Source organism: Berghia stephanieae, chromosome 4, assembly GCF_034508935.2.
Source record: "Berghia stephanieae isolate SIO BIC M18660-M18661 chromosome 4, UCSD_Bste_1.3, whole genome shotgun sequence".
Taxonomy (NCBI): Eukaryota; Metazoa; Mollusca; class Gastropoda; order Nudibranchia; family Aeolidiidae; genus Berghia; species Berghia stephanieae.
The window spans coordinates 82,656,234-82,679,425 of NC_088363.1; the positions used below are offsets into that span (position 1 = coordinate 82,656,234).

The following is a 23,192-nucleotide window of genomic DNA, read 5'->3' on the forward strand; positions in this document are numbered from 1 at the left end:
GGCCTAAGTGACGTCATCTTCGAACTATATATATATATATATATATATATATATATATATATATATATATATATATATATATAATGTGTACGCTTCTCTTTGCTTGCCTGTCCTTGTTTTATTTATAAAAACAGACTTGTGCAACATTTTTTCTCAGACTGATGTCTTGATTTCCAAATGTCACGCTGATGAAATCACTGTCAACCTTTTACCTTGAGCGAAGTGAAGCCTTTGACAAACCGAATTTTCAAAGAGCGAAGGCTAGCAAATGAAATAAAAAATGTTACGACCCCAATTTGGAATAATCGGGGAAAATTATGTGGATTTTATTGTCGGAGAATAAATTCTTATTTGCCTTATTATGGTGTTAGTCGAAAGTTACCGACAACTTCTACCTTGAACAGACAGGGGAGATGATCGTATGGTAAATGTTGGGAATAGGGCACGCCAATAAACATTGTCCTCTTGGGGTGATCTCTCTTCTTTATTCCTTCCTCTCTGAATAATATTATTCTAATTGAGGTGATCCGTATTTAGTTCTGGCTAGAAGGTCGTACCTGCGACATTTAATTTTATCTTTTATCCTAATTATATTTTCCTTAATAATCTTAGTACATTTTGTTGGTTTTCCAACTTATAAATGGTGAACTGGTCACCCATGGATAGGGGGAATTAAGGTGATGTCTTCTGTCAATTTTGGAAACATTAGAGATACATCGATTCTACTGAGCACTAGACCTTGCAGTAAACTCAAAAACAAAGGGGAGAGAAAGCTGGTGTGTGTGTGTGTATGTGTTTGTGCGAGATGTGGAGGCGTGTTTTGAATATAATGTGATTTATTCGTTTCCAAATGTGAATGCTAAGATGGAGGAATGAATAGTAATGACGGAAATAGCCAATGTCGTCAGTTGGTCACTATATAAATGTCTTATATGCGTAGTTTAGGCCCCAGACACCCACAGGCTTGCTTCAGGCTCACGGCTCACGGCTCACGGCGCTTCGACTCTTTGACTAGCCAGTATTTTCGTGCACTGGATTGGTCATAGGCTGTGATAACACGCATCGATTCTAACGATTTGTGTAGAGATTAAATCGAAATCAACATGGTAAGTAACAATGAATTTCCATTACTTTTGTGGGTACATCATTTAATCATATCATATATTATATCAGATCATATCTTACCATATCATATCGTATCATCATTATTCACGAATTCCCCCCCCCCCAACCCCCTCCCAAATTGAGCTTTGATATAGAGCAATATACATCAAACGTGGTCAAAGCGGTTTACAAACATACAACAACACGTAACATGTAGAACGAGACATGACACCTGTTAGACCATATTACAATTTCTTCCGACAGAGACAACGCTGTAACGGCCAGGTGAATGTGGGTAAAGAGCCTTTTCTGGGGACTCAACTATACGCCGAGAGAGGCTCGAACCCAGGACCGAGAGCGAGTGTCATACCACAAGACCATATGGCCGCACATCATTAAGGGTTGCATAGATCAAAAGACATTTAAAATACCCTGTTGCCTTTGCAAATATAAATATATAATAGTTAAAAACAAACAAACGAAATGATCCAATTGATGCACATTGATGGATGGATATTATGACACCCTTCTACTCTTTGTCTTAGTAAATAAACCAGTCAAAATTTATACATATTGACCGCTAACATTCCACCTTGCACCAAACTGAACATATATTGAATTGGGTCACCATAACCTTTTACGTCATTTACATAATAAAAACAAAGGGGAGAAAAATGCAAAAATGTGATGGTTTTTTGTTGTTGTTGACATTTTAAATTAAACTAAAATCTATTCTAATCTCGAATTACTTAAACATAATATTTACTCTTCTGATATTTTCATGATTACTGACTTGAACAGCGATTTAATAGGAAATTGTACAACTGGAGTGTTAAAATACAGTTTTTGACCAATTTTTAATATTTCATAACCTCGGAGATAGCCCTCGCAAGACGGGGCTTATCCTCGGTCCGAAAATCCAATATAATGTCAAAAACTTTATAGGTACACAAAATCAAATATACGAGTACAAACAAAAGGTCCAAGTTAGCGCTTTCCTAATTTTCACCACAGACTTGTTGATCATATTATAAGCATATTTCTAAAAGACAAACCTCATTCATCTTATATGTGTAGTGTAGGCATGTTATAGGGGGAATTAGGCTAAAACCGTGCAAATTCGGATTGAAAGCATGAAAATTGGCATAAAGGTAGCTGAGACCCATATAAATGACACCTGCTTAGAACCTTTCTCACAATTTATTATAACAGTGCTTTTTTAGCACTTTTATTTTTCCTATATAGCATTAACGCATAAACGCTAAACGCATAGCATCAATATAGTGGACATAATAGATATGGCATTTACCTTTATTAAAGGAAAATAACGAGAACACAATGTGCGTTGAATATATTGTTGACCATTTACAGTAGCTAACAAATGGCTTCGGGTGAGAACAGTACATGCACTGGACGTTTCGGGGAACCCCTTCGTCAGCAAAAGGAACGTTGAAAACAGCGTAGCTATGCGGTACGGTCTTTCCTTCATACTCGAAAGGTACCGAGTTCGATCGATCACCCGCTGCTCCGCTGTGTGGCCAGAGAGATATATATAGATGACGTGTCCAGCACACTTTGGAAATTTCATCGAAATTCACTCGTCCTTTCAGTCCTCCTTCATTTCGATGAAATTTCCAAAGTGTGCTGGACCACTCCTTCGTCGCTTCGCTCCTCAGTCGTTCACGTCATCTATATATATCTCTGCTCCCTATAAATTGTATAAATTTTTAAAATCTTAAACTACTTACTTAGTAGTCAAGTAGGGTCCCTCAGGGACTAAAATAAAATAAAATAAAATAAAGGTAAGAAGCGGTGATAAAGTCCTTAGGAGGTTGAAAGAATAAAAAAAATAAATATTTTTAGTCCCCTCAGATTTGAAGGATCTAAAATTTTAAAATATTTAAACTTACTTACTTACTCAAGTAGGGTACCTCAGGGAGTAAGAAAGTAAAAATAAAAAAAATATAAAAAAGTAGTGAAGCGGTGATAAAGTCTTCAAGGTGTTGAAGGGATAAAATAAAAAAAAATAAAAAAAGGAGGAAGCGGTGATAAAGTCTTCAAGGGCTTTAAGGTAGTAAACAATTTATTAAAATTTTAAAAAGTAGTTAAAAAGTTATCAGTAGGGAGATACTAAGACAATGATAAAGTATAAAAGTAAAATAATAGAGAAGCGGCGATAAAGTCCTCAGGAGGTTGAAGGTATTAAATAATTATTATTTTTAGCCCCCTCAGATATGAAGGATCTAAAATTTTAAAATAATTAAACTGTTTACTTATTGAAATTTATCTATTATAAAATGAGTGATCAGAAGTTTAAAGAGTTAATATTCCATAAGATTGTTGAAACTAGTAGTATAGATGTTATATTAAAATCTATTGATATAAAAGAATATCCAGTTAAAATAGTTCTATCTATAAAGTGTTTATTTAATAGACCTACTGACAATCTAGCAACAGAAAGATATTATAATCATCCTTCAACTATTATTAAAACAAAGAATAATAAATCTTCTTACTATAGACAAGTTAGAAAAGAATTTGATAGATGGTTCAGTGAAGTTCAATTAGCAGGAAGTGGTTTTGTATTTAAAAAGATATTAAACGGAATAATAAAAATTCATAAAAGTAAAGTATTAAATGGTTCTAGTTATATACCTTTAAAGTTTAAATCTTCATCAATAATAAATATTAAAAACAGTGATAATAAATGTTTTCTATATTGCCTACTAGCCAAGTTATATCCTGCAGATAGAAATCCTCAAAGGATAAGTAAATATATGGACTATATAGATAAAATAAATATGAATGGAATAGAATATCCAGTATCCATCTCTGATATTCCTAAAGTAGAAAAACAAAATAAATCCTTATCTATTAATGTATTTGGATTAAACGATATATCCAGAAAAGCTTCTATCTATCCTATACATATTTCAAATTATAAGAAAAGAGAAGAAGTAATAGATTTATTATATATTGAAAATCATTATATACTAATAAAAGATTTAAATAAATATATGTTTGATTCTAGAAATAGTAATTCTAAAATAGTATGCCGAAGATGTCTATCACTTCATAGAAACGATAAAGCTTTAGATAATCACTTAGAAACATGTGAAAAGAATACTCCAGCTAGAGAGATAATGTCTTTAGAAGATTCTACTGAATTTAGGAATTATCATTTTAAAATTAAAATCCCATTCGTTATCTACTCTGATTTTGAATCAACTAATAAACAATTTAAAGATAAAAATAAAATAGCAAAACAAGAAATAAATAGTTTTGGTTTGTATCTTCATTCACTTTATCCTGATATACTCGAATCTGAATATATAACTTATACAGGAGATAAAGCTATAGAAGAATATATGAAATATTTAATGCTTATATATAAACAAATAGAAGATATCCATAAAAGAAAATCTAAACCGAAATTAACAGAAGTAGAAGAAGAAGAGTTTCAAAAGGCTAAACGTTGCTATATCTGCTCTAATAAATTTAAAAGTAAAGATGATAAAGTTAGAGAGCATAATCATTTATCTAAAAAATATAGAGGAGCTAGCTGTGTCGGTTGCAATTCTAGAGAAGGTAAAACTAATAAACTAATTCCTGTATTATTCCATAATGGATCTAATTATGATTTTCATATACTAATAACAGAATTAATGAAATATCAAAATAAATATTATAAAGTAAAAGTTTTAGCCAAAACAGCAGAGAAACATATATCTATAGATTTTGGTAATTCTAAATTAAAACTTAGATTCTTAGATTCTTATAAATTCTTAGGTAGTAGTTTAGATGGAATAGTTAATTCTTTAAAAGAGTTTCCTATCTTAGATTCTATGATGTTTTATAATGAAGAAGAAGGAATAACAGAAACTAAATATAAAACTGATTTATTAAAAACAAAAGGGATCTATCCATATGAATATATTGATTCAATTGAAAGACTAAAAGAAGAAGAATTACCACCTTTTATTAAAAAAGATCTATTCAACAAGATAAGAAATTATATAATATTGATAAAAAAATTTTATGTATAAATATATTTTAAAGTGGTATAACTATAAAAGAGTTTCTCCATGGTATTCTACTTTAAAAAGAAGTGATATAACAATAGAAGAATATAATAAAGCTATAGAAGTATGGAATTATTATGAATGCAAAACCCTATTAGATTATCATAACTTATATCTAAAGACAGATGTGTTATTATTAGCCGATGCCTTCGAGCAGTATAGAACTTTTAATTTAACTAATCATCAAATAGATCCATGCTATACTTAAACCAATCCAGGATTAACTTGGCAATGTGGTTTAAAATATACTAAAGTTAAATTAGAAAATTTAAAAGATAAAGAAATGTTTCATCTATTTGAAAACGGAATAAGAGGAGGATTCTCAGGAGTATTAGGAAGAAGATATGTTGAATTAGAAAAACTATTATATCTTGATGCCAATAACTTATATGGATATGCTATGAGTGAACCATTACCAGTATGTGATTTTCAATGGGAAGAAGATTTAAACTATTATAAACATATCCCTAAAGGAAGAGGATGTATTATAGAGTGTGACTTAGAATATTTAAATAAAGATAAAACCAAAAGATATCCTCTAGCTCCAGAACATATTACTCCAACTAAAGAAATGTTATCTGATTATCAATTAAAGTTATTAGGAGATAAACCTTTAGGAGAAAGTAAATTAATGTTAACCCTTAAAGATAAAAAGAAATATATAGTTCATCATAGAATCCTTAAAAAGTATATTTCCTTAGGATTAAAAGTTAAAAAGGTTTATAGGATTATATCATTTGAAGAGGAAGCATGGTTAAAACCATATATAGATTTTAATACTGAAAATAGAAAGAAAGCTAAAACAGATTTTGAAAAAGATCTATTTAAGAATTCAAATAATTCTTTCTTTGGTAAGACAATGGAAAACGTTAGAGATAGAAATGATGTTGAGTTATTTAATAATAAAGAAATAATTGAAAAGAAACTAAACAATCCTAAATTTAAAGATTCAGTAATATTCAATGATGATTTAGTAGCTATCTTATCTAGAAAAGGAACAGTTAAACTAGATAAACCTATTTATCTAGGACAAGCTATTCTTGATATATCTAAATTACTAATGTATGAATTCTATTATGATATTATAGAAAAGACATGGCCAGGAACAGAAATATTATATCAGGATACCGATTCTCTAGTATTATCTATTAATTCTGATAATGATATCTATGAAGATATAAAGAATAAAACTCTAACCACTCCATTCCCTAAAGACCATCCTTTATATTTAAATAATGAATCTATCTTTAAAGTATTTGATACTTCTAATTATCCAAAAGATCATTTTCTATATTCAGAGGAAAATAAGAAAGTAGTAGGAAAGTTTAAAGATGAATTAGGGGGAGACAGGATGGAATACTTTCTAGCTTTAAAATCTAAATGTTATACTTATGAGAAGATAGTTAAAGATAGTTCTAGTAGAAAAGAAGTTTCTAAGTCTACTATTAAAACAGATATTAGGTCAAACGATCTAAAGTATTCTTTATTTAATAGTATTACTTTATATAATAATAATTATTGTTTAAATTCTAAGAATCATGAGATATATATGAATAAAATAAAAAAGATATCTATATCTCCTTATGATGATAAAAGGTGTATCTTAGATAATGGAATAGATACTAAACCATTTGAATAATTAAAAATGAATAAATATAAAATGGAGAATAAAAAATGCTCAAAGTGCCAAGAAATTAAAACAGTTGATAACTTTTATATTTGTCCATCTAATAAAAGTGGATATAGATGCGCTTGCCGTTCCTGTGAACGAATCTATAAAAGAGCTTATTATCAAAGACACCCAGATAGATTTAAAAAAGCTTATAAAGAGTTTATAGAAAGAAATCCTAATTATCAAAAGAATACTCTGAGAAGAATAAGAAGAAAAGGGCTATTGAAAAATGAATCTATATAAATGAGTACCAATATAAATGAAATGAAAAGATGCTCGAGGTGCTTCCAATCTAAATCAATAGATAATTTTCATAAACATTCACAAACTAAAGATAAACGAAGACCTGAGTGTCGAGATTGTACTCGAATATCAACTAAAAAGAATTATGAAGAGAATAAAGAAAAATTTAAAAATAAATATAATGAATGGAAAAGAAATAATAGAGAAAAGTTTTTAGCTTATCAAAAAGAATATAATAAAATAAATCATAAAGTAAAAACTTATTATAGTTGGAGTAAACAAGGAATTAAATTTATAGACTTTAATCATTTTGAAAGAGTCTATGATTATTATATTAATTTAGATGTATGCGACTTCTGTTCATCTGAGTTTAAATCTAATAGAGATAGAAATATCGAGCATATCCATTTAAAAGTAACAAATAATATAAGAGGGGTAGCTTGCCACTCCTGCAATCAAGAGTTAAAAGTAATAGATAATAAAAGAAAAGATTTATTATTAGATCTCCATAGATACTTTATTCATCATGATTCTTAAATTCAATTAAATCCATCTTTTCATCTTTACCTTTATAAACTAAAGATAAACCTTCCAGTAACTTTAATTCACTTTTTTTAATAACTGAATATCTTTTAGGAAGAAATACTTTAGTATCATCATCAAAGGTTACTTGAATGCTTTTTCCATATTTAGTTTCAATAATTTTGGCTTCTTCAATTAGATATTCCTTATCAACCTCTAACTCACTAACTTTAGTAAAGGATTTGATATTATTTATTTTATTCAGGAAATCTACTTGAGCCATTTTATAAGAAACATTTTTAATTACCTTCATCAGTCATATCAATTATACTTTCAAAATCAGAATGGTCCATTAATTCATCATCTAAAGCTTTTGATATTTTTATATTTAACTGTTTTCTCTTATGTTTAAAAGATAATAATTTCTTTTCTTCATTACTATTTTTTATTTTAGTTGCAATATTTAAACCATTAAAGAAACTAGCTATAGCAGCAAGAATAGTTACTTCTGGTTGGTTTTTTAGGATAGCACTTAAAGAAGAAGTAATTAAACTAATAAATAATAAAAAAATCTCTGTTACTTCTATGATATCAATTATCCTTTTAGATTTAATTATTTCTTTTTTAATATTTTCCTTTGCTTCTTTTACTTCCTTCTTTCTAAAACTTTCTATATTACTAAATTCTGATATTTTTCTTCCATCCATTTATATAAGATAAATCTTAGATATGTAATAAGAAGATTTATTATTTCTCATATTAACTAGATTCCAATTCCCCGATTGCCTGTAAGCTATTGAGTTAAATAATAAAATCTTTATAGTTTATTTCAACTATTCCAATTTCAGTTCTACCACTATTCATTATAGAATCTAAATATCCACTTAAATATGATATACCTTCTCTAATATGAATTAGTCCGCTATTAAATCCATTATATAGAATGTACTCTATTAAGAAGAAGTTATATTTACTTCTATCTATCTCATCTAAAGTAATAGACTCACCTCCTTTTAGTTTTCCATCATAAACTTTTAAGATTCTATCATTAATCAAACCCTTAAGAATATTTGATTCTCCAGCAACTTCAAAGTTTTATTTATCATCAACATATTTTTTATTAGTTGAATCATTATCCTCTGTGGGATCGGTAAGATTAATTATTTTATTATTATTCATATCCATATATGCATATCTAAAATCAGGAATGATATATTCAAATTCTAAATAGTTAAACTGAGAATATGGAATATCTTTATCTATGATTAATTGAAATCTATCAGCTAATATATTCATCTCTTTCTTACCAACTCCTCTTGAAGTTTGATGAACCTGATTATCTTTATAAAAGAAAATAACTGATAAAGATTCTGTTCTACTTTTAAAACCTGTTCTTCCATAAATGGTAACTGATTTAAATTGATATGTATCTTTAAAATTATAATCTAAAAGAATACCATTCTTAGATGAATCAGTTCTTTTGTAATGTCCATCAGATTGAGTAGTTAATTTCTGTTCTTCAGTTGGATCGATAAAATCATTATAACTTGATTCAATATTAGAGTAACCATTATTAGTAGAGAATATTTCTAAACCTTTAGCTGTTTTAACTTCTGGTCTTAACCTTGAATCAACATAACTTTTAGTGACTGAATCGTTATCCTCTGTAGGAGCAGCAAGATTAGTAATTTTATTATTATTCATATTCAAATCACCTGTCATTGGAATATTTCCATCTCTAAAACTTCTAAAATTATTATTAGCTATATTTAAAGCTTGAGTAGATTTATTAATAGCTTCTCGATCAACATATAATTTATTAGCAGCATCATTATCTTCAGTTGAGCAGCTAGATTAGTAATTTTATTATTATTCATGTTTATCTCTCCTTTAGATAAACCCTTTTCAATATAATCATCGTTTTTAATATTATTAGTGTTTTTTAGAAATAGTAAGATTATATCTTCCAAATATATCCATTTTTTAAGAATAATTTTTAAATTAAAAAAGTAAAGGAGTTAATTTATTTTTATACTTTCCAGTTTCCTTCTTCTTAGATAAATCAATAGTTAGAAAACCGAAATCTTCATTCCAGATCTTAGAACATAACTTCCTGAATTCATTATAATCAAAATCATCCCATGCACAATCTTGATGAATAAAACTTAAACTTCTTTTATCTTGAGGAAATAAAATAATTAGATTAGCATTCTCTCTTATAGTCTGTCTAGGTAACCTAAAATAATTCTGAGAGATATAAAAACAATCAATATTAGAATGTCTCCCTCTAGTATAATAATTTTCGCATACTTTTGTTTTTTCTCCTATAACATCATCAAATATAATTAGATTCTTATTTATTCTTGAAATATCTCTAGGATCTAAAATATCTTCATCATTATCAAAGAAACTAACTTTTATTTCAGGATTATATATTCCATTAGATTTTAAATGATTAATAATACTATTTAATTCTAAATCATTTTGAACTTGAAAAAGCCTTAGCACTACGTCTTTAGGAAATTCTTCTAATCTTTTTAATAGTTCATATTCTTCTTGAAATAGGGATTTACCATAAACCATTAAATTATCATAATCTAATAAATTATTTTTCAATAATAGATTCATTAAAAGATTAGTTTTACTACATCCCGATTTACCAACGATAATTCCTCTAATACTATTAGGTAGTTCAGGATTATTTTTTCTTATTACTTTCTTTTTACTCGATAAATTTTCAATATCCATTTTTATTTAATAATATTGAATCTCTTACCTGTAGATTCAAGGGTTATATTAACGTCTGAGATTAGAGTTCCATAGGCTGTTACTGCCGTTCCTGGTGCTCTATTAAATTTAGCTTTTACTTTAATATCAATATTAGAAATATTAGTTCTGTCTTCATGTTTAGAGACGTCTACTACGAATACTGGGAATAGATTTTTAAAAGATAACATACTGATACTATTAGCTTCATCAGTATCATAAAACTTTCTTTTAAAATCATATGTCTCTTTAAAGATTCTAGAATATTTATTATTTTGGAAATCAACCTCTAGATCTTGATTAGGATATCTTCTTGTGTTTAACTCAACGTGAATTTCTTCTAGTTCTAGATTGTTGAAGTTTGATTTAGAATTTAATTCAGATTCCTTTTGAAATCCAATAATAAGATATCTAGGTTTCCCTGTAGTATTTTGAAAGCTCCAATCTAATCTATTTGAATTTTCCATTAGAGCATAAGTTTGAGTAAACCTTCCTCTGAATAGAATATCAACCACCGTTTTATTTTCAATAGATTTATAAAGTTTATTTTCTTCTTCTAGAGATGGTTTAATAATTGGAATATATAGAGATGTTTTATTTAAAGTGATTTTAAAGTCTTCTTTATTCGTTCCTTCTTTAACTTGAATGAAATCGTTATTGATTACTCTTTTAAGTCTAATTAGTTGTTTCACTCCATAAAGAATTTTATTATAGTCTTCCATAAATCCGAAAATATGTTTTAGGGGAACGTTAAAAGAAAACTTTTTAAAGTTAGATCTTAAAGTCATAGAATCGTTTTCTTTATTATCATCATAAGCCATATCAGGGAGCCAACACATACTTAAACCTTCTATAGCTGATTGAGCTGGAGAATATTTAAGCATTCCCATCATCGTAGTGGTTTGTCCAGGATTATTAATATTTTCTACTTCTTGTCCATTCAAATAATAAGTGATATTAGAAAATAGATACATCATAGAATTATTTATCAGGGCTACATCGTTTTTATCATTATCAGTAAAATCTCCAGCTTTCTTAGCAAGTTCCCCTTCAAAGTATAGATAAGCTTCAGAAGGAAGAGTGATAAGATCCTGCTGTTGAATAACGATATCAATATTGCCCGCATTATTTAGATTATTATTAGAATCAACTGGGAAGAATTCAAAATATTCAAACTCTCTAATACTACCATCTTCAAATAAGTTTGATTCATCTACGTTAAATATTTCTCTAGAATTTATAGCTGCCATTTTATATAGGATAATTATTTGATAAATTTTATTGATGTTCCTTTAAAAATATTTTCTACTTTCTTCATAGGAAGTGGTTTATCATTAGAAGTAGAGGTGGAAGAAGAAGGTGTTGTTTTATTAGTTCCTTTATCTCCAATAGAATTAATAATTCTTTCAGTTCCCTTATTAGCTGCTGTTTTAATTGCTGCCTCTGCTGCTGATGAAGCTAGTTTCTTTGATGTTTCTGAAAAGATAGCAGAAATTATAGAATCCATTATCCCTTTACCTTTCTTCTTCTTTCTTTCTTTTTTGATCAGCATTTTATAAAGAAAAAAATTGTTTAGTTAATTTTATAAATTTATCTTTACTTAGTTTATTTGTTTCATATAAATATTTTAGAATATCTGATATTTCATTTATGACTCCTGTATTCCCAGCTTTATTAGAAGCTAATAGAAGTTTTAATCTTTTTAATAAATAATCAGGATCTTTAATAATACCATCTCCTTCATATTCTTCAATAATAGGAATTCCTCTTTCTATTTGATTTAACTCTTCTAATTCTTTATCAAAATCTATAGGTTGAATTTTTTCTTCTTTAATTTGTTTATATATCTTATAATCTTTACTACTAAATCCTCCACTACCTTTTCCTCCATCAAAGAAATTTAAAGAGGTTGCTAAATCAAAGTAAATATTTTTATCTTCTTCTGAAAGATTATAATAATTTATATTTTTATCTCTGGAGACTAATTTATATTCATAGGAAAAATTTTATCTTGAATAACTATATTATCTCCTAAAAAATTAATAGGAGTATTTCTTAAATAAACTTGATCATCGATTAATCTTAAGAATGGATTTAAATTATCTACTTTACTTTTAGCTAAATATTTAGCTCCTATAGGTCCTGGTGAAATTGATAAGATATTAGCTGCTTTTGGTTTTAACTCTTTTAATGCTTTTCTATTCTCTTCTCCTTCTTTCTTTAAAGCATCTATTATTGGTTGTTGTTGTTTTTCTAGTTCTAAGAGAGTATAGAAATCTCTAGTTTTATCGTTAATAGATTCATTAAATAATTTCTTTTTTAATCTTATATTTTCGTTTATTATATGATCCATTTTTAAAGTAAATAATTTATCAAAGAAATAAAATCTTTTAATGTCTTAGGTTTAGAATTAATTATAAAGGTACATAGGTGACCGCATATAACACTGTTATCTGGTTGAACGATCATATTAGAATAATAGATACCTTTATAAGTTTTATCTTTTTTTAAATAATTAATCATCTCTATTGGTGGAACTAAACCAAAAGAATCAAAATATAATATTAAGTTTCCTTTCTTTATCCAACAAGTCCAGTGGGTTCCATTGTTATCTGAAGTATCTAAATTTAATACTCCTGATTCTATTTTACTTGGGGTATATAATTCATCTCTCATAAAACATCCTTTAAAGTTAGGATCTTTAATCATATTGATTATATCTAAGTTTGATAAACTTTTATAGAATATTGGATTCATTTTATATATCTAAAATAAAGCCCCTAGAAGGGGGACAGATTTTAAAAAATCAAATAATCCATCTCCTTTCTTAAGATATAAACCTTCTCCATTATAAAACCCATCTCTAGTTAGATTATGTTTCCCCCTATAAGGTTTTAGAATTAGTCCTTCTCCATGGGATTCTATTTGACAAACACATCCACCTTTTTTAAGATATAGACCGTTACCTAATAGTTTAGATACTCCAGTTGATACAGCTCCAGTTAAAGCTCCAATTCCTAATGCTGGTAAAACTTTACTAGCTACCATTGGTAAAGCTCTACTACCTAAAGCTGCAAGTGCTCCTAAGAAACCCCCGTGTTTAATATTGAATTCTTGTTGTGTTTTTGAGATGTTTAGTTTAACACCCTTTTTATTATCAATAGCTTTTTTAAATTTTATTTAGTTGAGTATTAGTAAGGTAAATCTCATCGTTTCCTTCAGTCATTAAATCTTCATAAGTAAAGACAAGAGATATCTTATCAGTAGAGTTTTGAATCTTTTTCTTTTGATGATCTGATACGTTAATCTTGATTCCAGTATAAGCCATTTTTAAAGGAACAATTTTAAGCTTCTCTTAAATGAAATCTTAAATCTACTAATTCGTTTTGATTATTAATTAGATTTCCATCTTGATCAGTTATTCTAATTTTTATATTTGAAATTGGATTAGTGAAAACTGGTAGATATATAGGATTATTTATATTATTAATAATTTTATAACCGAAACCTACATTAGGAAAGAAAGAATAGATAATAGGTTTTTTAGATCCATTAACAGTTGAACCTTCTATTATATCTACTTCTATATTAATTGAATTTATTTTTGTTATTTGTACGTTTTTATCTGAAATTATTTTCATTATCATGAAGTCTATTATTGTTAAACCCTAGAATACTTTTTAAATCATCGTTCATCTCAACCCAATAAATAGGAACATTTATTTTTATAATAGATTTTGCTGTTTGGTTATTTGGCTCTAGTAGGAATACATCTTCTTCTAATCCTATAGATGTTAGTTTATTAACTATATAATTATTAATATCTGATATTTCATAAGCTCCCGTAGGAATATTAATTTCTAAAGTTTTAGTTGTGTTATTATCATTTAGATCTACATATCTAATATCTATTTTAGAATTAGTTAAATTAGGAATAGTATTATAAGTGGAAATATAATGAAGAGCTAATTCTAATGGATAATTATAATACATAGAAGGATTAAATCTTAGATTATATTCTGAACCTTTAAAAGAAACATTAATTAATTGACTAGATTTTGATTGAATTTTTACTTCCATTTCATTAGTTAAAATTTAGATAGTTGTAGTTCTTCTTGATAAAAAGATCCTAATACTTCTTCTCCGCTTAAATCTTTAATTTTATATGTAGTTGGAATAGTAGGCAAAACAGTAACTATTTTAAATATCTCTTTAGTCCAATTAGTTGTATATCCCTTTTCAAATTTATTTTTATATTTAACTATTCTAACCCTATCGTTAATATTAAATTTACTTTCAGTTGGTGAATGCTCTTCTTTAAATACTTTATTATATATTTCTTCTTCGTTTGATTTTTTACTTCCTTCTATTGGTGACATATTAATAGTTGAGTGATGGGAATTATTATATTCATTTAATAAATTGTCTAATACATTATAATATTTATTTGAGTTAGTTGCGGTGAAATGCTTATAGATTTTATTTTTCATTGTTTTAATCCATCTTTCTACTACTGTTGATTTCTCTTCATTTTGAGTAGAATATAAAATTATATTATTTTTATCTAATAATTGTTTAAATGATTTATTATAAAACTCCTTACCTGAATCACTCCAAATCTTATTAGGTTTTCTACCTTTATTTAATATAAATTCAAATGCTTTAGTTACTTCTATTCCTGTATATTTCTTAATGGAACTATCCAGCCGTATTTACTAAATATATCTATAACCATTAATAGATATTTAATATGTTTATTTTCCTTTGAGAATTGCTTCATATCAGCTAAATCAATAGCCAAGTATCATCTATATAATAAACTACTACCTTTCTCTTAGGACATTTCTTTCTTATTGGTTTATGTAGTTCAGAGGCTAATTGTCAATCATTCACTCCTAATCCTAAAGTATGTTTAGCACCAATTAGATTGGTTATTAATCTTCTATCTAACCATTCTTTAAAACCTTTAGTTTTGACAGTTTTTAATTCTTTTAACATGGATCGATCGCAATCTTTTCTATCTTCATTATCTCTATAACATATATCATGTCTCATTGCTATTTCGTCTAATTCATTTATAGGAATTGAATGAGGTAAAGGCTTATCATTTGAATCTAGTCTTTTGTCTAGTTTAGTTCCGGGACCTGCGAAATTGTATCCTGGTAAATGAAATTCAAAAGGTAAATCAGTCCAACCACTCCTTTTTATAAATCGATTTTTCTTTGACGAACAAATAATGCATTCACCTTTCAATCTATTATCTACCTGTTGAATGTTTTTAGTTTTGGTTCGTTGCCGACACTTCAGACAATATATCTCTTCCATTTTATTAGATATTATATCTGCTTGGATTCAATTTGGCAACGGATAAACAAATGCTTGGATTCAATTTGACAACGCGTAAACAAATGCTTGGTTTCAATTTGGTAACGGATAAACAAATGCTTGGTTTCAATTTGGTAACGGATAAACATTTTAAAATTTTAGATCCTTCATATCTGAGGGGGCTAAAAATAATAATTATTTAATACCTTCAACCTCCTGAGGACTTTATCGCCGCTTCTCTATTATTTTACTTTTATACTTTATCATTGTCTTAGTATCTCCCTACTGATAACTTTTTAACTACTTTTTAAAATTTTAATAAATTGTTTACTACCTTAAAGCCCTTGAAGACTTTATCACCGCTTCCTCCTTTTTTTTTTAATTTTTTTATTTTATCCCTTCAACACCTTGAAGACTTTATCACCGCTTCACTACTTTTTTATATTTTTTTATTTTTACTTTCTTACTCCCTGAGGTACCCTACTTGAGTAAGTAAGTAAGTTTAAATATTTTAAAATTTTAGATCCTTCAAATCTGAGGGGACTAAAAATATTTATTTTTTTATTCCTTCAACCTCCTAAGGACTTTATCACCGCTTCTTACCTTTATTTTATTTTATTTTATTTTAGTCCCTGAGGGACCCTACTTGACTACTAAGTAAGTAGTTTAAGATTTTAAAAATTTATACAATTTATAGGGAGCAGAGATATATATAGATGACGTGAACGACTGAGGAGCGAAGTGACGAAGGAGTGGTCCAGCACACTTTGGAAATTTCATCGAAATGAAGGAGGACTGAAAGGACGAGTGAATTTCGATGAAATTTCCAAAGTGTGCTGGACACGTCATCTATATATATCTCTGTGGCCTTAAGTAAGTCACCTCGCCCTAGCTCAATTTGCGGCGCTGCATTGCGGCTGACGCCTGGGATATTCCAGTCTTCCCTAGAGACAAATTTCCCCTATGGGATGAATTACAATAATAAAACAAAATGTAGTAGGAATTGTAGAGTGTGTATTCCTGGGTGGTTGAAACATAAGACGTTAACGTGGTGTTATCTAGTTCACATACCAAAAACCTGTCCCATCAGTCCCTGCGAGAAGTTATTTTTGTCATTGTAATAATTGTATCTGAAAACATGGAAACGCATTTTTCTTTTTTAGTCATATGTAATATTCTTCCACACCCCCCCCCCTCCTTCTCTCTCTCACTCTCTCTCTCTCTCTCTCTCTCTCTCTCTCTCTCTCTCTCTCTCTCTCTGCTTAGAACCTTTCTCACAATTTTTATAACAGTGCTTTTTTAGCACTTTTATTTTTCCTATATAGCATTAACGCATAAACGCTAAACGCATAGCATCAATATGGTGGACATAATAGATATGGCATTTACCTTTATTAAATGTGCGTTAAATATATTGTTGACCATTTACAGTAGCTAACAAATGGCTTCGGGTGAGAACAGTACATGCACTGGACGTTTCGGGGAAACCCCTTCGTCAGCAAAAGGAACGTTGAAAACAGCGTAGCTATGCGGTACGGTCTTTCCTTCATACTCGAAAGGTACCGAGTTCGATCGATCACCCGCTGCTCCGCTGTGTGGCCTTAAGTAAGTCACCTCGCCCTAGCTCAATTTGCGGCGCTGCATTGCGGCTGACGCCTGGGATATTCCAGTCTTCCCTAGAGACAAATTTCCCCTATGGGATGAATTACAATAATAAAACAAAATGTAGTAGGAATTGTAGAGTGTGTATTCCTGGGTGGTTGAAACATAAGACGTTAACGTGGTGTTATCTAGTTCACATACCAAAAACCTGTTCCATCAGTCCCTGCGAGAAGTTATTTTTGTCATTGTAATTGTATCTGAAAACATGGAAACGCATTTTTCTTTTTTAGTCATATGTAATATTCTTCCACCCCCCCCCCCCCCCATCCTTCTCTCTCTCTCTCTCTCACTCTCTCTCTCTCTCTCTCTCTCTCTCTCTATATATATATATATATATATTATATATATATATATATATATATATATATATATATATCCTTTCTTTAAAAAATATAGCCTTGTGGAGAACATTGTGCTTATTTGAGTCAATAAAAAATTGATACGGCGCACAACTCTACTGAAAGATTTAAAAAATAGAAATGTATTTTTTTACAGATAGATAAACAGATAACTTGATTTCCTTTTATAATTTAAAGTCAGTTTGAAAGTTCGTTAAGTCAAACAGATATCATAAACAATTTACCGAAGACACTAACACCTCATGACCACACCCTCAACTCTATCTGTCCAGTAGAGTCCTTACTTCCGTTGTGTTGATTTAGCGGTGATCAGTGTTATATAGTAGTGTGTTCTCATTGCCTGTATGTTTATGTGTGCGTGTGTGTGTATGTGTGTGTGTGTGTGTGTGTGTGTGTGGTGTATACATATGCGTGTGTGTATGTGTTTTGGAATGTGGTTGCATGGAAGAAAAAAAAGGGTGGGGGGGGGGGAGGGGGGTGTGTGTGTGTTTGCTAGGAACTGTCAAATTGGCATTTTTCAGCAAATTGTGGCATTCATAGTGATATAATTCACTTGATCACATGACGGTATTCGGATTTACAGAAGTTTTAAACAAGTTTCACCGATTAACAACATCAACGAATATTACTGCTGATATTACTGTCGTTTTTATGCCATCGATGTGATAATTATTGCCCTGGGAAATATTTAGTTAAACGTTGTCGGCAAACTGTAAATTGGATCTGTCTAGCTTCTAGCCCGAACAAACCAAAAGAAGACAGATTCGGGGACTTGATATTTTTCGCGTCCGCTTCAGATTTTCATTTGACCTAACATAAGTAAAGGGGAGACATTCCGAAAGCTTATACATCCCCAGTATTCATTCAATTTGTATTTTCACCGTTGATCTCTTGTCAGGCGTTTATTTATTCAATTTGTCATCATATAAAAGCGTTTTAAAAACTCTAGAACAAACCTTGATAGATTTGTGAAAGTTTAAAATGTCCTAATTTGACCATTGTTTTGATTCTCGGCCGCCATTTTAATTTGTGAAGTATTGAAGGTAGTGCAAAGCACTCCCAATTAAAGCGTGGTAAAGACTTGCGACTTATTGATATTGATATCTACTGACTGATAAACTAAAATCATGCCGAATAAAGCCTGGCGCAGACGACAAGCACATCGATTAAAATGTGCATCTAATCGTAATCAAGCTAATCAAGAAAATGATTCTGGCAATATCGAATGAAAGTAGTTCTTTCCCCGCGAAATTGCGGGCTTTTTACTAGTATATATATATATATATATATATATATATATATATATATATATATATATATATAATATATATATATATATACTTTCTTTCTTTCTTTTAAAGACCCAACATCATTCATTATGAATTATGAGAATTTCATACGGAATACATAACTAATGCTACAGTATTAAATGCTACATTAACTGCATAATGGTTCACCAGCAAGACACGTAAGACCGATTTCATACAAAACAAGCCTTCAGTACAGAGTAATTTTTGGACAACAACAGATAGAACAGTCCGGGTGCGTTTAGCTGAGCACTCAATTATACCTGAACGAGCAGACAATTTGTGTGCAGTGCCTTACTACACAAGGACACAATAGTACAGATGCTTCCATTGTCACCATGCGGTCCATAACGTAACGTCAATAGCTTGACACAATACTGCATCGTAACGATTGATGATTATCATAATGACAGAGCCATTCGTTCCATGGAGCCGGAGTTTATCCCGGTTTCTATAGCGTGAAACGGACGATAGCAATGGCTTGATACCCTTTTCATAAGACGCTAGTCTATCGCAAAGTACTTTCTGCCAGATATAACAGGCCTAGCTACCCAATTACTGTTGGATGGACTTGGAGGTCACGGAAAAAATCGACTGCACCCGGGATCGATCTCGGTCCCTTTGCGTGTGAAACGAGTGCTCTACCAACTGAGTTATCTTGATCCCCAACCACCATTTAAGTCTGACCAAAATAGTCTATAAAACACGTAAAATGATTATTGCAGTATGTTTGGAAAGAAAAAATAATTAGGAGAGGGGGACAGTCTGTGTCAACACGGATTGCCGACATTTAATCGAGCTGTGTTCTGCGAGTCTGTTTGTCTGTCTGTCTTTATCATTGTAGTTAATTATACTTGCTAAATGACATAAATAAAAATCTATTATAATAGAATTTTGCATGATAGCAACCCCTCAAAACTAGCAAAATTGAATAAGATTCACCATCGCAAGGTACTCCCTGCCAGATCTAACAGATCTAGCTATCCAATCACTGCTGGGTGGACAAGAGGGTCGGAAAAAAAAACTTCCACCGCACCCGGGATTGATCTTGATTCCTTTATGTGTGAATCGAGTGCTCTACCAACTGAGCTGTAGGGACCTCCTTTATCTAGATGAAGGTCATTTTAATCAATTGATAATTGAAGTATGAGTTTTCTGGGCAACAATGCGTGTTTTTCTTTCCAAAGTACGCCTGACTAGTTTGTAGTTCAAATATTGTATCTTACCATGTGGGTCTGTCATCATGGAGGGATAAACCAGATGTCAAAGAATAATTATAAAGTTGATTTTATGGCAATTTAATTATTTACATCTAAACCACAGCCAATTCATATCGTTTAGCGGTGGGGGTCACACTTCGTGAGAATCACCCAACAGGTTTTCCATAAACAATAACAAAGTAAGCAAGTGTTTTGGTTCACTTGGCAGGAAGAAAACTGAAATAAATTTTAATCCCGAGGTAAAACATTTGCGTCCAATTAAAGTTCTTTTCGAGAGCTAAAGCCGGGATGGCTGTACACTACTTTGATATGATAAAGAATAGACCGACTGACAGGAAATGTTAAACTGAGAAATAATATTGAGTTTGAAATCAGCAGGATCAAAAATTTGTTTTCTTACTTCCTTCATGTGTCATCTCCTATATGGTCGAAATACCGCGTCATTCTACCAGGTCTTGTATATCAGTCTGTTGTATTTTTTACTTGTTAACTCAGTCCATCTTTCAATGACGTCAACCGTGAACTTTGACTTGATATTTGGAAGCCATGTTCTTCATATTCTATTGATATTAGTATTATCATAGTTGAATCAATCATCTACAATTCTACATTCATTTTTTAAAAAGTTATCATGTCAGTTGCGTCTTTTAAAGCGCCATTGAACACGCTCGGTGGAGATTGATTGGGACTCTATAAATAATATTATCTTCTTTTTCTTCTTCTTCTTCTTCTTCTTCTTCTTCTTCTTCTTCTTCTTCTTCTTCTTCTTCTTCTTCTTCTTCTTCTTCTTCTTCTTCTTCTCCTCCTCCTCCTCCTCTTCCTCCTCCTCCTCCTCGTCCTCCTTAGCTATTATTATTATTATTATTATTATTATTATTATTATTATTATTATTATTATTATTATTATTATTATTATTATTATTATTATTATTATTATTTTTATTATTATTATCATTATTATCGTACAAATGGGAATTCTAATTTCTCCAAGTTTATGAAGAAAAATAACTCACTCTTTTCAAGGAAAACATTGTTTAATTTTCACTCAAGTTTTAAAGAGCCTTGATGCAGTTACTAGTGTCGTGGTCGAGTAGACTGGAGTGTCCTACAAAGTTGGATTTCACTGCCGATGTTGTGATGTGCCAGGAAGTGACGCCTGGCCTCTGGATGTCAATAACGAAAGGAATGCATGTCTTGTCTTCCACCATCAAAACGACGTTTGTGTCGCTTACATCATACTCAAAAACCCCGACGCCTAACAATGGCGTCTTGTGAGACTCTTCTAGGTCTGTTGCATTCTGTGGAATGCATTGCTGAAAAGCACCAGGGAATGGGTATTCGATTTCGGTGCAGTGTCCTTTTTTGTACCTCGTGAATATTTAGTTAGTGTTGAAGTCGACCAGAATTAATTCCACGGTTTCTCCTGGGTCATTTCGAGTTGTCACGAGTTTGTTTTTGGAAAAGTCCATAATGAAATATGACGGGTTTAGAATACTGCTGATGGTTAGTGTCCCGGACATCTGGTCTGGAAGACAGCATCCTTGAACAGCAGGCAAAATGGCGACAAGAAGAACAAGCCACATCATTTTTGGTGATACTCTAATGTTTTTGCTGTGAAAAGAAAGAAAGAACAGGATAAAAGGATTATAGCGTTTTAGTAAGAAAGTTGAAGTGTGTGTGTGTGTGTGTGTGAGAGAGAGAGAGAGAGAGAGAGAGAGAGATGAGAGAGAGACACACAAACAAACACACACACACACACAGAAAGAGAGAGAGAGAGAGAGAGAGAGAGAGAGAGAGAGAGATGAAGGGAGGAGAGAACAGAAGTGGAAAATGTTAGACAGGAATGTATGTTGTGGTAGGAAAATCTCATAGACGGAATTTCCATCGTCTTAATCCTTGGCATATTGTTGCATCTCGTCAGAAGGAATCCAATTTAAAGTTCACAAAACAATATCACCATGTATGTGATCTTGTAATCGATATAATTCAACAAATGTAATCGAATACACCTTTTCTACCTGAAAGAGAACAAGAATCTGGGAAGAAATGCCACAAGATCAAAATGCCCTAATTGATAAAAGCGGTAACAAGAAAAAGATTGTTTGGTTCATCGATTCTATTATTGAAACAATCCAACTCAAACCTCCCACCAAAATAACTGACTACGCATTACAGTACAATAGGTTTCAACAGTCTTGAAGTCACTTCCCTTTTAATTGGTTCTAAACTCTCGGAAAAATGGTGGATGCCCCTATGAATTACTTCTTCGACGAGCATAATATTGTATTCAGAGGAGAAAAACATTATAAATCTGATCATGTTTTGACTTTTATACATTTTATCACATGATATGTGAAAATGTTCCAGCATGAAGAATAAAAAGGACCGATCTTCTTTGTTTAGAACCAAACCAGCCTATTGAATCCTATTAATAGTGTCTTGGTCCAGAAGGCTGGCATCAAAAGATTTTCTACTTTCGTTTTGATGCTCCAATAATGACCCCTGGTATCGATAAAACTTGTCGTACACATCTTGGCGTTTAGAGTGACATCCAAAGACTTGTCGGAACATTTGTGGGTAAAAAATTCCAATGTTTGCACGTAAAGGTTGAATGCAGCGTATACGTCTGTTGCATCTTGGGGGATGCATCGTTGGAAAGCGCCCGGAAACGGAAATCTACTCTCAGTGCAATTTCCATTTTTATACCGCGTAAAAATCTGGTTAGTGGTGAGGTTGACCAGGTAGAAATCCTCGAGCTCTGAAGGGTCATTTGGAGTTGTCGCGAGCTTGCCCTTTGTGAAATCCATTATAAAGCTGGTTTGTCCCTGACATCTGATTGGTAAGACAACATCCCAGGATGCTGTGCACAATGAGGGCAAGGAGAACTAACGACATAATTTTGGTGAATATTTTGGCTTTGTAAATAGGAA

The 23,192-nt window shown here is 30.6% G+C and overlaps 1 protein-coding gene across 1 annotated transcript in view; it reads left to right on the top strand.

Annotated features, from left to right (window-relative positions):
• The first annotated feature begins 944 nt into the window (after positions 1-944).
• Positions 945-23,192, top strand: part of LOC144971386 (uncharacterized) — a 33,891-nt gene continuing 11,643 nt past the window's right edge. The window contains exon 1 of the mRNA XM_078912210.1: positions 945-1,106. Coding sequence (XP_078768336.1) covers positions 1,104-1,106 — 3 coding nt within the window. The 5' untranslated portion in view covers positions 945-1,103. The remainder of the gene's footprint in view (positions 1,107-23,192) is intronic.